This window comes from Herpailurus yagouaroundi, unplaced genomic scaffold (genome assembly GCF_014898765.1).
Source record: "Herpailurus yagouaroundi ecotype Mexico unplaced genomic scaffold, PumYag 77, whole genome shotgun sequence".
Taxonomy (NCBI): domain Eukaryota; kingdom Metazoa; phylum Chordata; class Mammalia; order Carnivora; family Felidae; genus Herpailurus; species Herpailurus yagouaroundi.
Genome location: NW_024412388.1, coordinates 8,768,846 through 8,781,645, shown reverse-complemented (window position 1 = coordinate 8,781,645; position 12,800 = coordinate 8,768,846). Strand labels below are relative to the sequence as shown.

At 56.9% G+C, this 12,800-nt stretch overlaps 1 protein-coding gene across 1 annotated transcript in view; it reads right to left on the bottom strand.

Annotated features, from left to right (window-relative positions):
* PLOD1 (procollagen-lysine,2-oxoglutarate 5-dioxygenase 1) overlaps positions 1 to 12,361 on the bottom strand; it is a 26,838-nt gene extending 14,477 nt beyond the window's left edge. Inside the window, exons 1-6 of the mRNA XM_040461547.1 lie at positions 12,196 to 12,361; positions 5,163 to 5,254; positions 3,926 to 4,059; positions 3,379 to 3,542; positions 2,210 to 2,322; positions 501 to 564 (exon numbers count right to left, since the gene is read on the bottom strand). Of these exons, the coding sequence (XP_040317481.1) occupies positions 501 to 564; positions 2,210 to 2,322; positions 3,379 to 3,542; positions 3,926 to 4,059; positions 5,163 to 5,254; positions 12,196 to 12,271 (643 nt within the window). The 5' untranslated portion in view covers positions 12,272 to 12,361. The remainder of the gene's footprint in view (positions 1 to 500; positions 565 to 2,209; positions 2,323 to 3,378; positions 3,543 to 3,925; positions 4,060 to 5,162; positions 5,255 to 12,195) is intronic.
* Positions 12,362 to 12,800: the final 439 nt, after the last annotated feature.

The window sequence follows — 12,800 nt, the reverse complement described above, 5'->3', positions numbered from 1 at the left end:
CGGAGCCTGACGCGGGGCTCGAACTCACGGACCGTGAGACCGTGACCTGGCTGAAGTCGGACGCTTAACCGACTGCGCCACCCAGGCGCCCCATCCAACTACTCTTTTCTTAAGATGTCCATCAGCTTCCTGTGCCAGCCACCTGGGAGGTGGGAGGGCAGGGAAGGAGAGGAAGCAGGAGCACCTATAAGAACCAGGGATGCAGGGCTGGGGACAGGTACCTACTGTGCACATCGCCCACCTGCTCCCAGGCTGAATTGCTGCCTCCTCCCCTGGTGTCCTGCCTCTTGGCCCTCCTTTCTCCACCCCCAGGGAAACACAGCTCTGCCCCAGGACATCCAGGTGGCCTCTGGGACCTGGGGATGGGGCAAGTGACCTCCTGGAACAATAGCCAGAGAGAAACCAGCCTCTTCTCCTCCTTGGGCTCAGGCCCTGCCTGGAATCCTCATCGCCTTATTAATGACTCTCTTAGGATCTCTCTCCCCGTGGGAGCCGCTCACCCAAGGCTCCATCCAGATTCTGGAAGATACGGCAGCGGTGGTCCAGGGTGATGTTGATCCGCTCCTGTAGGAAAGAGAGCACTGGGCTGCAGCAGGGACAGGCCCTGGTGGAGGATGGGGCTCCATCACGCCCAGTGTGGGGAGCCTGCCTTCCTACTTCTGCCCCTTCCTCCCCCCAACACCCGCTGTGCCCTGGCACACCAGAATAGCTCAGAGCCCTGCGATCTACTGGTCCAGTGGCTCTACTCACAGAGAACCAGGGACTTTCAGAATTAGAAGGCATCTAAGGCAACAGCTGGTTCAAGAATAACAATCATGATAACAACAAATGTTTTTCACTTTACTGTCAATCACTGATCTAAATACTACATAAGCATTAATTCATTCAATCCACACAACATCCTTTTTTTTTTAATCTTTAAAAATTTTTTAAAAATGTTTTTATTTATTTTTGAGACAGAGAGAGACAGAGCATGAGCAGGGGAGGGGCAGAGAGAGAGGGAGACACAGAATCCGAAGCAGGCTCCAGGCTCTGAGCTGTCAGCACAGAGTCCGACATGGGGCTCGAACTCACGGACTGTGAGATCATGACCTGAGCCGCAGTCGGACGCTTAACCGACTAAGCCAACCAGGTGCCCCAATCCAAACAACATCCTTATGGGAAAGTCCCACCATCACCACATTTTACAAATTTAAAAAACAGGGCACAGAGAGGTTGGATAACTTGCCTAAAGTCACACAGCTAATAATTGGTTAAGCTGGCATTTGAACCCCAGGAGCCCGGCCCTGAGGTCCCTGTTCACTGCACAGGGCTGCCTCTTCAAGATCTAGCTGTGTCTCATGGAGCCCTAGGCCAGGCCAACAAAGGCAAGTGGCATGCTAGGCTCAGCCCTCATCCCATAGAGAGGGAAGGGGACTCCCACAGAGTCCACTTTTATGATTTGGACCCTGGGCTTCTGCAAATGATGTCACCCGAGGCAAAGGGGAAGGAGGAGGAAAGACTGAGTTAAAAAGATCAAGTTCATGTTTCTACCGCACAAGTCCAGCTGTTTCATTTCATTAGTTCGTGGATAATAAAAACTGAGGCCGAGAGAGGGGAAGGGACTTACCCTAGGTCGCACAGCACCGTGTGGATGGAGGTTATGGGGACAAGCGGGGAAGAATCCAGGAATCCTGACCCCCTCCACCCAAGGACTCTCTGAGTTTCCTGCCTGCCCGGAGGACACTGGCTAGTTTGGGGCGACACTGGTCCAGACCTGCCACCTTCAGTCCCTTCGACGACCCCTGCCTCCCTTAAGGCAGGTTTGGAGTCATGGCACAGGTCTGGCCAAGACCTCTTCAGCCCCCAGAAACCTGCCCCCCCCCCCAGGCAGGGTGGGGCAGGGGCAGCTCAGCCTGTCAGTTCCTTTCAGTACCATCACCCCCAAAAAGGAGGCTATGAACTCCTGTCTCGCTGACTTGAGTGTCCGTGAGGGTGAAGGCCCCCACTGTCTTCTCCGCAGCCGCATTCCTGCCCTGCACCTGACAGCGTCTCACATACAACAGGCGCTCAATAAATAGCTGCTGAACACCTGCGTGAATCTGCGAATGAATAAGTGGGGGCCCAACCCACGGAGTCAGGGGGCACTGCTCCCACTATAGCATCAAGATCCAGCGTCAAGATCCCCCCCGCCCTGCCCCGTTCCTCAGCCCCACCCACCGCCCCTTACCCTCTTCTCTGGATCCAAGAAGATCTTGGTGTAAAAGAGCTGGTCACTGTCACCGTCCTGGCCATCCCACTCGGCCACCAGTTTGCTGAGGCTGGGGGCATAACCGATGAAGCCTGCGGTTGGTGGGGGACACACAGAGACAGACACTTAGCTTCCGGCCTCTAAACCAGAAGCCTCTTCCCAGACTCTGCTTTCATTCATCTCTCACTCCTTTACCTCCTCTTAGAGGTCCTCCTGGATTGAAGGGAGGTAATGTCTGTAGGCTGAAAGCAACCTGCTAGTTCATGCCACTTGGTGACAAGCTCCCCCTGAGCTCACAGAGAAAGATCAATGGTATCCACTAACCTGAACCAAATCAGGTGCCGGGCACCACGTAGGTGGTGAATAAATGCATCAGAACAGGAGTCCCTGGAGAGCAGAGCTGGTAGGACATAGGCTTGGAGCCCCTTTTCTACAGTTATCTGGGAAACTTGGCCCAGAGAAGGGCAGAGGCTGGGCCAAGGTCACACAGTGCATGGGGGCTTAGAGGGAAAAACCCACACAGCTCCTTGGCCACAGTGCAGACTGGAATGGAGAGAAAAGGGAGAAGGGGCCAGCCAGGGAGGGCTCCACCCCAGGGAACACCCCCAGCCTTGGGCCAGGACCAGGCCATCTAGACTGTGCTAACTCTCTCAGCCAATGGGGAGAAGTGGCTGCCGGAGACGAACCCCCTTCCGTGGCTGGACAGAAGAATCCAGAATAAAATATGGATTTTACTCTCCATGCAATAAGAAGGCATTGAGTGATGCGTGTGGCTTTGCGCCTGGCTACTGGGTGGAGAGCGGACTGGAAGGGGTGAGGGCTGAGGCCGGCAGAGCAGGCAGGAGGCTACTGCAAATGGCCGGGAGCCAAGTGAGGCGGCAGCAGTGGGGGGTGGACACGAGGGCAGAGTTGAGATCTTTCAAAGTGGGAGTGGCGTCACCAGCCCGCTGACTGAGAGGCGGGGGGGGGGCGGGGGCGGCGGGACCGAGGGAGGATATTTGGGGGTGGCTCTGGTTTTGATCTGTGCAGATGGGTGGCTGTTTACAAGATGACGAGGACTGCAGGGGGCAATATGTCCCGACGGCAGCAGATGGACCCCTCTGGAACCCGCCCAGCCCCACCGCGGCCTCCGCACCCAGACTCCTCACCTCCAGAGCCCAGGAACCTCTTGCCATCGGACACTGCCGGGTACTTGGCCTCCAGCCTGCGGTCAGGGTAGATAAGCTCCTCGGCCGAGAAGACCACCTGGCTCCTGGCCTGCCGGAACTTCTTCAGGAGCTCTCGAGGCCCCGACGCAAACACCACGTCATAGCTGTGGCCAGAGCCGAGGAAAGTGGGGGCGAGGCAGAGGTGAGCAGGGGCTCATGAGGCCACCTTCTCCCACACCACCCCTGGGCCACGCCAGGGGAAACGGCTCTGCCCTGCTGTCTCTGGCCCAGCCCGTGGCATTGCCACCCCACCCTGGGCAGAGATGGTCCCCACCTCACACTCGAAGCATGGCTCACCCCACCTGGGCAGGGCCCCCTGCCCATCTCACCACCCCTGGGAATGGTCTTTTCTGGGCTCACAGGCCCCCTCAAACAGTAGGCAACCTTAGCTAGAGCGAGTCCCCCCTCACCCCCGATATCCCGCAAGGGCTAGAATATTCTAGAATATTCTCTCTGGGCCCCACCCAGGAAGCTCCCAGCCACCTACCTGTCTGTGAAGAGAATGACCAGGTTCTCCTTGTCTGCGTGCTTCTCCAGAGCTTTCTTCAGCAGCCGAACCTTCAGCCCTCCACCTGATGACGCCCCCTTCTCCCCATTCCAGTCTTCCCCCAGGCCCAGTGCCTGAAGAGAAAGGCCTCTTAATGTGGGCTTTTGGTACAGAACTATCTTGCCAGCCAAAATTCTACCCCTGCCTGAACAGTGAACATCTTTGCCTGTCTGTCCAGCACCTCCTCCCTCACCTGTGGGGAAACCATTCTACACCGTGTGTGAGGCTGACAGAGCTCTGGGGGTGGAGGTGGGGGTGATGTGACCACACCTGGCCAATCAGTGTCCCATCCTTCCCCCAGCCATGGGTTTGGGCATGTGACCTAAGCATGGCCTGTCAGACTCTTCCCCGGGACTGTTCTGTCCCAACTACGGAAAGGCTGTCTAGTTCTGTCGAGGTTGAGAAGCTGAGGCATGTGGGTCTGTGACTGGTGGTCATCCTGCCACCATGTAGAGAGAGCATGCCTGCAAATGAAGGCCAAGAGAACCTAGAGATAGAAAGACAAAGCCCTAACCATGCAGCTCGAATCCCTAGATCCAGCTATGCCTGAAGCAACCCTCTGCTTCAACCTGCATTCATGTGAGCTAATCCATTTTCTTTCTGGTTTAATGCCACTGGACTGTAAGCTGTGTAGGCAATGCCCTGGTCTGCCTTGTCATCATTCCAGCCCCAGTGCCTACCACTGTGCCTGACAGAAGGAGGCACTCAGCACACTCAGCTAAATACTGGAATGTCTCCCTGCAGGGCTTAGCCCCCATCCTGCACACAGAGGACACCAGAGGACAGCTCGGCCTCTGTTTCTTTAGAGCAGAGTTTATACAGGTAAGATCTCCAGACTACAGCCGTCTCAAAATCCCTTGGCGGGGGAGGGGGGAGGAGAGAATTGGTAAAATGCTGGTTCCCAGGCCCTGCCTTCTAAACCAGCCCTACTCCCCTAGCATTAGCATTGCCCCATAGCCCTCCTGTCTCACTTTCCCCACATTCCCAACTCTGGCACCTCCCAGACTTTGCTTACATTCTCCCCTTCTTGCTTTTCCTAAGTCATCCTCCTCTTTTGGGCTTCCAGAAGCTTTCCCTGTGGCCCCAATCAGTTTGGGAAGGGCAAAAACTCAGCTCCTGGACTCTCCCACTACCCCGCGGTTGTCCTGGCCCCTTCCCCCCACCGGGAGCCTCTTACCTGGATCTTGTAGTTGAAGAACTGTCCTGAACGCTTGAAGCGTCGGAACCCCTCAGTCTCCTTCGTGGCCACCGTGAGGACTAAGAGGTTGTCTATGGACAGAGGACGGCGTGGTGAGTGGGAATGGAGGGTGAGGAGAGGTGACAGGCAGGAGCAGGTCATTGTTCCTACATGTGTCAAATCCCCGCAGGATGTGCCCTCACGTCCACCCATTACAGACAAGGGCCCAGGGCCCAGGTAGGAAAGATGTACGGAAGGTCACTCAGCTGGGTCTCCTGGAATCTCCTCCAGGGTTCTGTCCCCCTGGGAACTGAATGGCACGACAGAGGCGTCCAGAACAGAAGCGTCTGCACCTTGCACGGTGGGGCTGGGTTTCTCTGGATTTAGGGGGCTGTGGCCCCAACACGGGGGCGGAGGGAAGGGTTCGTCCTGAATGCCAAGCACCAGGGGGACCTCTCTAGCTGATGCTGGACATGAGCCCAGGGATGGCCACCTGCCTGCACCCAGGGCGCACGCTGCTAATCCGTCCCAACAGCCTTTCCTGCTGAGCCTCTCCGCCAACATGTGAGAACCTCTGAGTTGACCCTGAGTGGAAATGGATTTGAAGTCCTCAGCTTTGGCCAGAATAGCTGTACTACCTTAATAAGAGACTTCTCTCAGGCTCTGTCGTGTGGCTTCACCTCTGCAATAGAACCTGCTGAGGGGCGCCTGGGTGGCTCCGTCGGATAAGCATCTGACTTAGGCTCAGGTCACCATCTCGCGGTCCACGAGTTCCAGCCGCGCGTCGGAATGCGTGCTGACCGCTCGGAGCCTGGAGCCTGCTTTGGATTCTGTGTCTCCCTCTCTCTCTCTGCCCCTCCCCAGCTTCTGCTCTCTCTCTCAAAAATAAATAAACATTAAAAAAAAAAAAGGCTACCCAATTGATTCTGATTGCAATCAGAGTTAATCACCGACTTAAGGAAATCATGATTCATTCAAAAAAAAAAAACAAAAAAACCCTGCTGAAAACAGCTCCCCAGGGGGCATCTCTGGGAGCCCTGGGGAAGCCCCTTCCAGATCACAGTACGAAGGGGCACCTGGCTGGCTCAGTCAGTAGAGCATGCAACGCTTGATCTTGAAGTTATGAGTTCGAGCCCCACGCAGGGCAGAGAGCTGACTTAAAAAAACAAAACAAGACAAAAAACAAACGACAAACAGTACAGTGGTCAACCCTTTATCCACGGGAAATGCATTCCAAGACTCCCAGTGGATAGGACCGCTCCACAGACAGTACCAGACCCTATATACGCAATGTTTTTTCCTATGTGTATGTATCTACGATAAAATGTGATTATAAATGAGGTACAGTAAGGAATGAACAATCGTGAATAAAATGGAACAATTATAACAACATACTGTAATAAGCATCATGTGGATGTGGCCTCTCTCTCAACATATCTTACTGCACTGTGCTCACCCTCCTTGCGATGATGTGACATCTAAATGCCTACCTGACCAAACAGAGTGAGCTGAATGACACAGCACTGTGACATAGTTAGGCTGGAGGATCATCTGCTTCCGGACCCTGGTTGACCGTGAGTAACCGAGGCCGTGGGTAAGGGGAGGGTACTGTTACCCACTTCAGGGAATGCCAGACTAATTCAGTGAGATCAGGCCTGTAAAACCCTTGTTGGGTTTTACTAAGAGCTATGACTGGTGCTGATCAGTGAAAGGCAAACACCCTGCTTTGGCATTCAAGGCCCTCCCTGATCGGCCCAGTGATGTACTCCTTCCCTCCATTGAGTGGACGAGATCTCCCCCCAGCCAGGGGTCTCACCTTGCTGAGCTCCTCCCCTCCTACCCCAGCTCCCTCTCTCTGTCCCCTTTCGCTAATCTTCCTCCAGGTCCCAGAGCCAGTGACAGTGACACCCCTTCCCTGCCACCACCTCTATGAAGCCTTCTGAGATTTGTCCTGACCTCTCTCCTGCCTTTAGAGGTAGGACACCCCCCCGCCCACCACCACCACCTTTGTAGCACTTACTACCATTTCGTGGGGTCCAGGACATAATGCTTTCCTGGGTGAACTGACCCACCAAGTGGCCAGGCCAACACAGGCAAGTAAGGCCTTCCCATACACCCCCACCCCCTAAAAACAAGAGAAGCCTGGGTTGAAAGAACAGAAGCATCCCGCTTGGCAGAGCTGGCGGAGCTGGGCAGGCTGCTGGCCCCAGAGCAGGGGGCAGCTCAGAAGATTTTGGCAGGAATCCACTGGAAGTGGGCCCAGGGCCCTGGGGAGGAAGGGGTAGATCCACTAGGTAGGTATGGAAAGGGGAGGCCTCACCACCTGACCTTGGGGGCCAGGAAAGAGGGGTGCTGCTCACACTTGAGGAGAGGCTCCCCCAGTTCTTGCCAGGATGGTTAAGTGTCCCTGCACCTCCCCCACCCCCCCACCCCCCCACCCCCGCCGAGCGAGGAGAAGAGAGTGGCTGGCTCTGAGGCCCTCCTGTCCTTGGCAGGGAACACTGGGACAGGGAGTGTCACATTTCATAGATGGACAAAGCCAGCATGTGTGTGTGTGTGTGTGTGTCTGTGTAAGTTGGTGGATCAGGGCTCCTGAAGACAGGCTGTGGTGGGAGGGGCTTTGGGGGGTAGGCATCTCGAGGTTCCTTTCCTGAGTTCCCCCTAGCAAAAGAACGGGTACCCGATGGCTAGCCTTTACCAAATACCTTTGGTACGCAGGACTCGGTTCTAAGCACTTTACTCTCCTAACTCCCCACTCTACAGTTAGAAACCTCTGGCTCAGAGATGGTGAGTAACTTGCCCAAGCGAGCCAGGAAGTGGTAGCACCAGAATGTGGTCACAGAAGTCTGGACCCAGAGTCCCCTCTCTTAATCTCTGCACGCACTGTCCTGGCTTGGGGCAGTGACCAGCTGTCTGTCTCTCCATCTGTCTGAAAAAAACCCTAGCTGAGGTTGAGGAGAAGGTCCCAGGCTATGCTGGGCCCTCCCCACCCACCCAGCCTGTCTCTTCTCTGATTTCCAGGATGATCCCAGGAGGTGATGCACCAGTACAAACATGTTCCTTGTCCCTTTTGCCAGGCCAGGCTCCTGTCTTTATTTCCTTGGCCTCCCTCCCCCTCCCTGGGGCTGGGACTGAGCGTGACTCAGGACGTCTGGTGTATACCGTCTGGCCTTAGGGAGCACGGTGGGCAGGTGACTCTAGTAAGCACTACCACCGGTTGAGCCCTTGCTAGAAGCCACATGCCACACAAAGTGTGTTACAGTCATCACATTTAACTATCGACATCCCATGTGGCAGGTGATAGTTCTACCCCTCCCTTCTATAGGCAGGAAACTGAGGCACAGAGAGTCCAAATGACCTGCCGCAGGTCACAGAATCTTGCCGGGAGAAGGGAATGAGCTGGAATTCCAAATGCCTTGTGTTCTTAACCTCCCCATTTCTCTGTCCAACATCCTGGAAGGCTGCAGACCGAATCCAGCATTTCCAGCCGCCCTCTCTCAGGCATCCCCAACGTGGACATTCGGCTCCAGTCACCCGGCAGGCAGCCAGAGCGCAGGGCATGCCACAGGGTGTCAACGTGGAGGATTCGGTATGGAGCACCAGGGCCCTGCCCCCCCCCTGCTTTCTGGCCGGTCCGGCCGGCCCACCGGGGGCCAAAGCCAGGGTCCGCACGAGGCCTGCCACCCAGGGCTCTTGGCCCTCCAGACCTGCTGCCCAAAGTGCAGCACTGGTTTTCCCCGACAGACAGGCTGTGATCCAGGATCAGAGGTGAGCAAAAGGCAGCAGAGCAGAGCGGCAGACAGACTGCTGGTGAGTAACTTAGCTTCTCTGTGCTTTTATCTGTAAAATGGGGTCATAACAACAATAGTAGTACTTTCCTCCAGAGACTTTCGTGAGCACTGAATGGGCTAATGTCCGTGAAGTGCTTAGCATAGTACCTGGCTGCGGGTGCCACATGTCATAGGGAACGTCCCGAGAGAAGGGCATGTGTGTGGCCAGGTGCTGCCCCGGGGGTCAGGGATGCAGAAAAGCCACCTTGCTGAGAGCAAGAATGATGGGGACAGGCTGAGCCCGGCGGCCTGGGGGAATACAGATCCCTCTTTGGGGTCCAAAGAGAAGGCTGGGGACGCAAGATGGCTCTCCCGGCACGGTCATGACGCACCCAGTCTGCTCTCTGGGGAGGTGGGAATGAAGCTCCTCCCCATCCTCCGTGCTCCCCCCAGGCTTGAACGGAAGCCATAAACGGGGTGGCAGAATGGCAGGAGATGTACATTCCCAGTGCCCAGGAGCCCGGCGTGCCTCTCCTGGGTCTGAAGCCCTACTCCTTTCTGCCCCTTCAGTCCTCCTCGGACACTCCCTCCCCCCACACACATCCAGCTGGGCCCGCCTGACTCCTGGGACCTTTCCACTCCCTGCCTGGAACAGCATGACCCGGGACCCCCGCCCACGCCCTGTTGACTTCCCAGAGCCTTGGAACTTGGCAGCTGTCAGGCTCCAGGTGGGCCTTCCCTCTTCATGGCCAAACCGAGGCCTGCAGGGACAGGCGGGAGCCCAGGGAGAGAGCAGTGATCAGCTAGAAGTCTCTACAAAAGGGAGAAAGGACCAGGTCTATGGGAATTTGTTCGTTTGAATGTCGCTTTGTTGACCGTCTCTTTCTGTCTCCCACATTGGTCTGGGGGCTCCCCCAGCATAGGGCAATGTCTCCCTTCTCAAGCATAGGGCATTCTGGGAGCAGAGGGCTGTATCCCCCCCCCCCCATAACATTGGGTACCTACTGAGGTGAGCAGTTCTGGGCCCACCCACCGCTAAAATTGGGAACTCTCTAAAGTGAAAACCCCATCTTTCTCTCCATGTGCCAAATCCACGTGCGTGTGGGTACAAGCTGCGAAGAGCGCCATTCCTGAACCTACCCACTGGAACATTCCTCGGCAGCTGCCCCATCCCAGCCACCTGGCACCGACCGGGCACCCCAGCCCAACCAGGGAAAGGGAGGAGCTGGCCTCTCTGGGGGGTGCTGGAGCGTCCCCCACTCCCGACACCAATCAGTGGGCCTGCAGGACCAACTACCCTCCCACTCTGTCCTAGCCAGCAGGCTGAGGGTCCCACCTCAGCTGGGCCTGGGAGAGTTGAGCAGGCTCCTCCAGACAGCATCTCTGACCAACAGCACCCCACCCCCACCCCGTCCAGACAGGGGTCGGCGGAGATGAGCAGCGGGTCTGAGTCCCAGTCAATGACCCCACCTCCAAGCACCTACCATGACCCGAGACCAGGTGTTTAACCTTTTGGGCCCTCAGTCTTCCTATCTGCAAAACGGGCTAATGATTCCTTACTTATTAAAAGGGTCTGGATAGAGTAAGGGAAGAGAAGGGCCTCAACCTGAGAGGGGCTTGACGTTAGCTCCATGTCTGGCAAACTGTTACCTCTTGTCCATCAATCTACTATCTACTTAACGATCTACAAGGTGCTCTGCCTGGATCATCTCAGTCACACACTCAATCCTGCACCTTTAATGGGACTCCCTTCTGTCTCCTCTGTCCCCTCCGGTCACCTGCCGGGGCCAGCACGCCTGAAGCCTTGTCATCGATTTGGTCCCTGACTCACTTCTGTGGGCTTCATTGCAGGAGCAGGAGTTTTTTCTCCTTCAGTGGTCTGAGGCGGAGGGAGCCCACATCAGCAGAAGCAGGGGAAAGAGAGGCCCAGGAAACAAAGGCTATTATAGGGCGCCTAGCTCCTGGCCAGCGAGTGGACCCAGGCCACAGGCCTTTGGCACACACTGTCAGCCTAGCCCTGTGCTCAGCACCTGCATCACTGGATTTTTTTGACCTGGGATACTCCAGGAAAGCAGGCGGTGCTGGGTCCAAGAAAGAAAATGCCAGTATAGGCCAGGTGTTGAGCTGAACCCTCACCAGGAGGCCTCATCTCCTGGAATCCTGGTCAGAGCACTAGGACTCAGGTACCACTGCCCCCACTTTGCAGGCTAGAACACCAAGCTTCATGGAGATTAGTCACCACGGGCTTTACCGCTAGGAGATGTGTGGCCTTGGGCACAAGCTGGCACAAAGGAGGTACTAAGAAACGGTGGTTCCCATCCCCTCCCCTGGTGAGGGTCTTCTATACCACCATCCTGCCTCCTCTGGCTCCCGGGTTCTCAGGAAGGAGGGCAGACAAAACAGGGTACCATGGTCGGATGGCCAGTTCAGCTCTGCTTTGCTGGGATTGCCCACAGGCTATGCTCTCCTGCGGGCTCGCAGATGTTCAGCAGGCAGCCCTGGAGGTGACCCAAGGAGCGGTGGGGAAGACACTAGCACCTACTCAGAACGATGGGGCACACTCTGAAACCTGCCCTGGGGATGTAGAGGGAACCCTAGACACGGAGTCCAGTGGGTCTAGAACCAACCACTCCAAGACTGGACAATCCTGGGTAGTCACTGCACCTGTCTGAGCCTCAGTTTCCCCAGGTGCAACCTGGAGAGAGTTAAGACCCACCCAGCAGGTGCCCCGCAGACCACAGAGGACTGATATGACAGCGTAAATGGCTCTGCCATGTGAGCCACCCCCTCCTCTCCCCACCCCAGTGGCTGTGATGCCTACTGTCTCTGAGCCCGGCTGGGAAACCAGGCACCCCTGGGTGTCAATCCTGGTTCCAAGGCCCCCAAGCTGTGTGATCTTGGGCAAGTGAGCCGACTCCAGAACCTTACATAGTGTGCCCCGCTGGAAAAGGGGGTAATAGAAGAGCTCGCTTCCGCGGGTCGAGATCACGCTTAACCGATAGCTGGCCCATAATAAGTGCTCCCTAAACAGTAGCCATTGGTATTACTGTTAGGAGAGCTATTATGATTTGGATGGACCTCGGCTGTCCCTCCCCTCCCGGCTGCACGGACGTGGGAACCGCAGCGCCAACAGAGGAAGTGATTTGTCCGAGTCACCAGCGAGTCAGTGGCCAAACGGCCGGAACCCGGATCCCCTCGGAAGCCCAGGCCTCCCGTGCAGCCCAGACCAGCCTCTCGGCCCCGGGCCCGGCCCGCGCGCTCACCCTCCGGCTTGGCGTCGCCCTTCGCTTCGGCCAGGAGCAGCCAGCCCAGCGGGGCCAGGAGCAGCAGCGGCCGCATGGCCAGGGTCCGGGGACGTCCGGCCGTTCCCGCCGCGCTCGCAGGCTGGAAACTTCGCGACGGGGCCCGCGGTCCGGCTGCCACGCACGGGGCCCGCCCCGGGGGCGGTGTCGCGCCGCCCTCTCCTCTCTCCCCACCGCCCGCCCCGGGGGAAGGCTTTTCCCGCAGACTCGCCCGAACTGGGGCCTCGCGGAGCTGGGGCGGCTCCCGGGTCCTTCCGCCCGCTCACCCGCCTCCCGTTCTTCTCTGGGGCTTCTCTACCGCAGGGAGCGGGGGATACGGGGGTGTTGGGGCGATCAGGGCCCTCCGCACCCCTGGAGAGACCCCACCCCCGGCTGCTGGAAATGCAGAAAGTGCATCACCATTCACCAAAAAAGGAAATCACTTAATCCGCCTTTAAGTCCCTGGGCGGCAAACAGAACCTCTAAACCAAGAAAGGTCTTGCTCTGAAGTCGCCGTGTTAAGTGAGTGAATGAAAGAAAAAGGAAGGAAGGAAGGAAGGAAGGAAGGAAGGAAGGAAGGAAGGAAG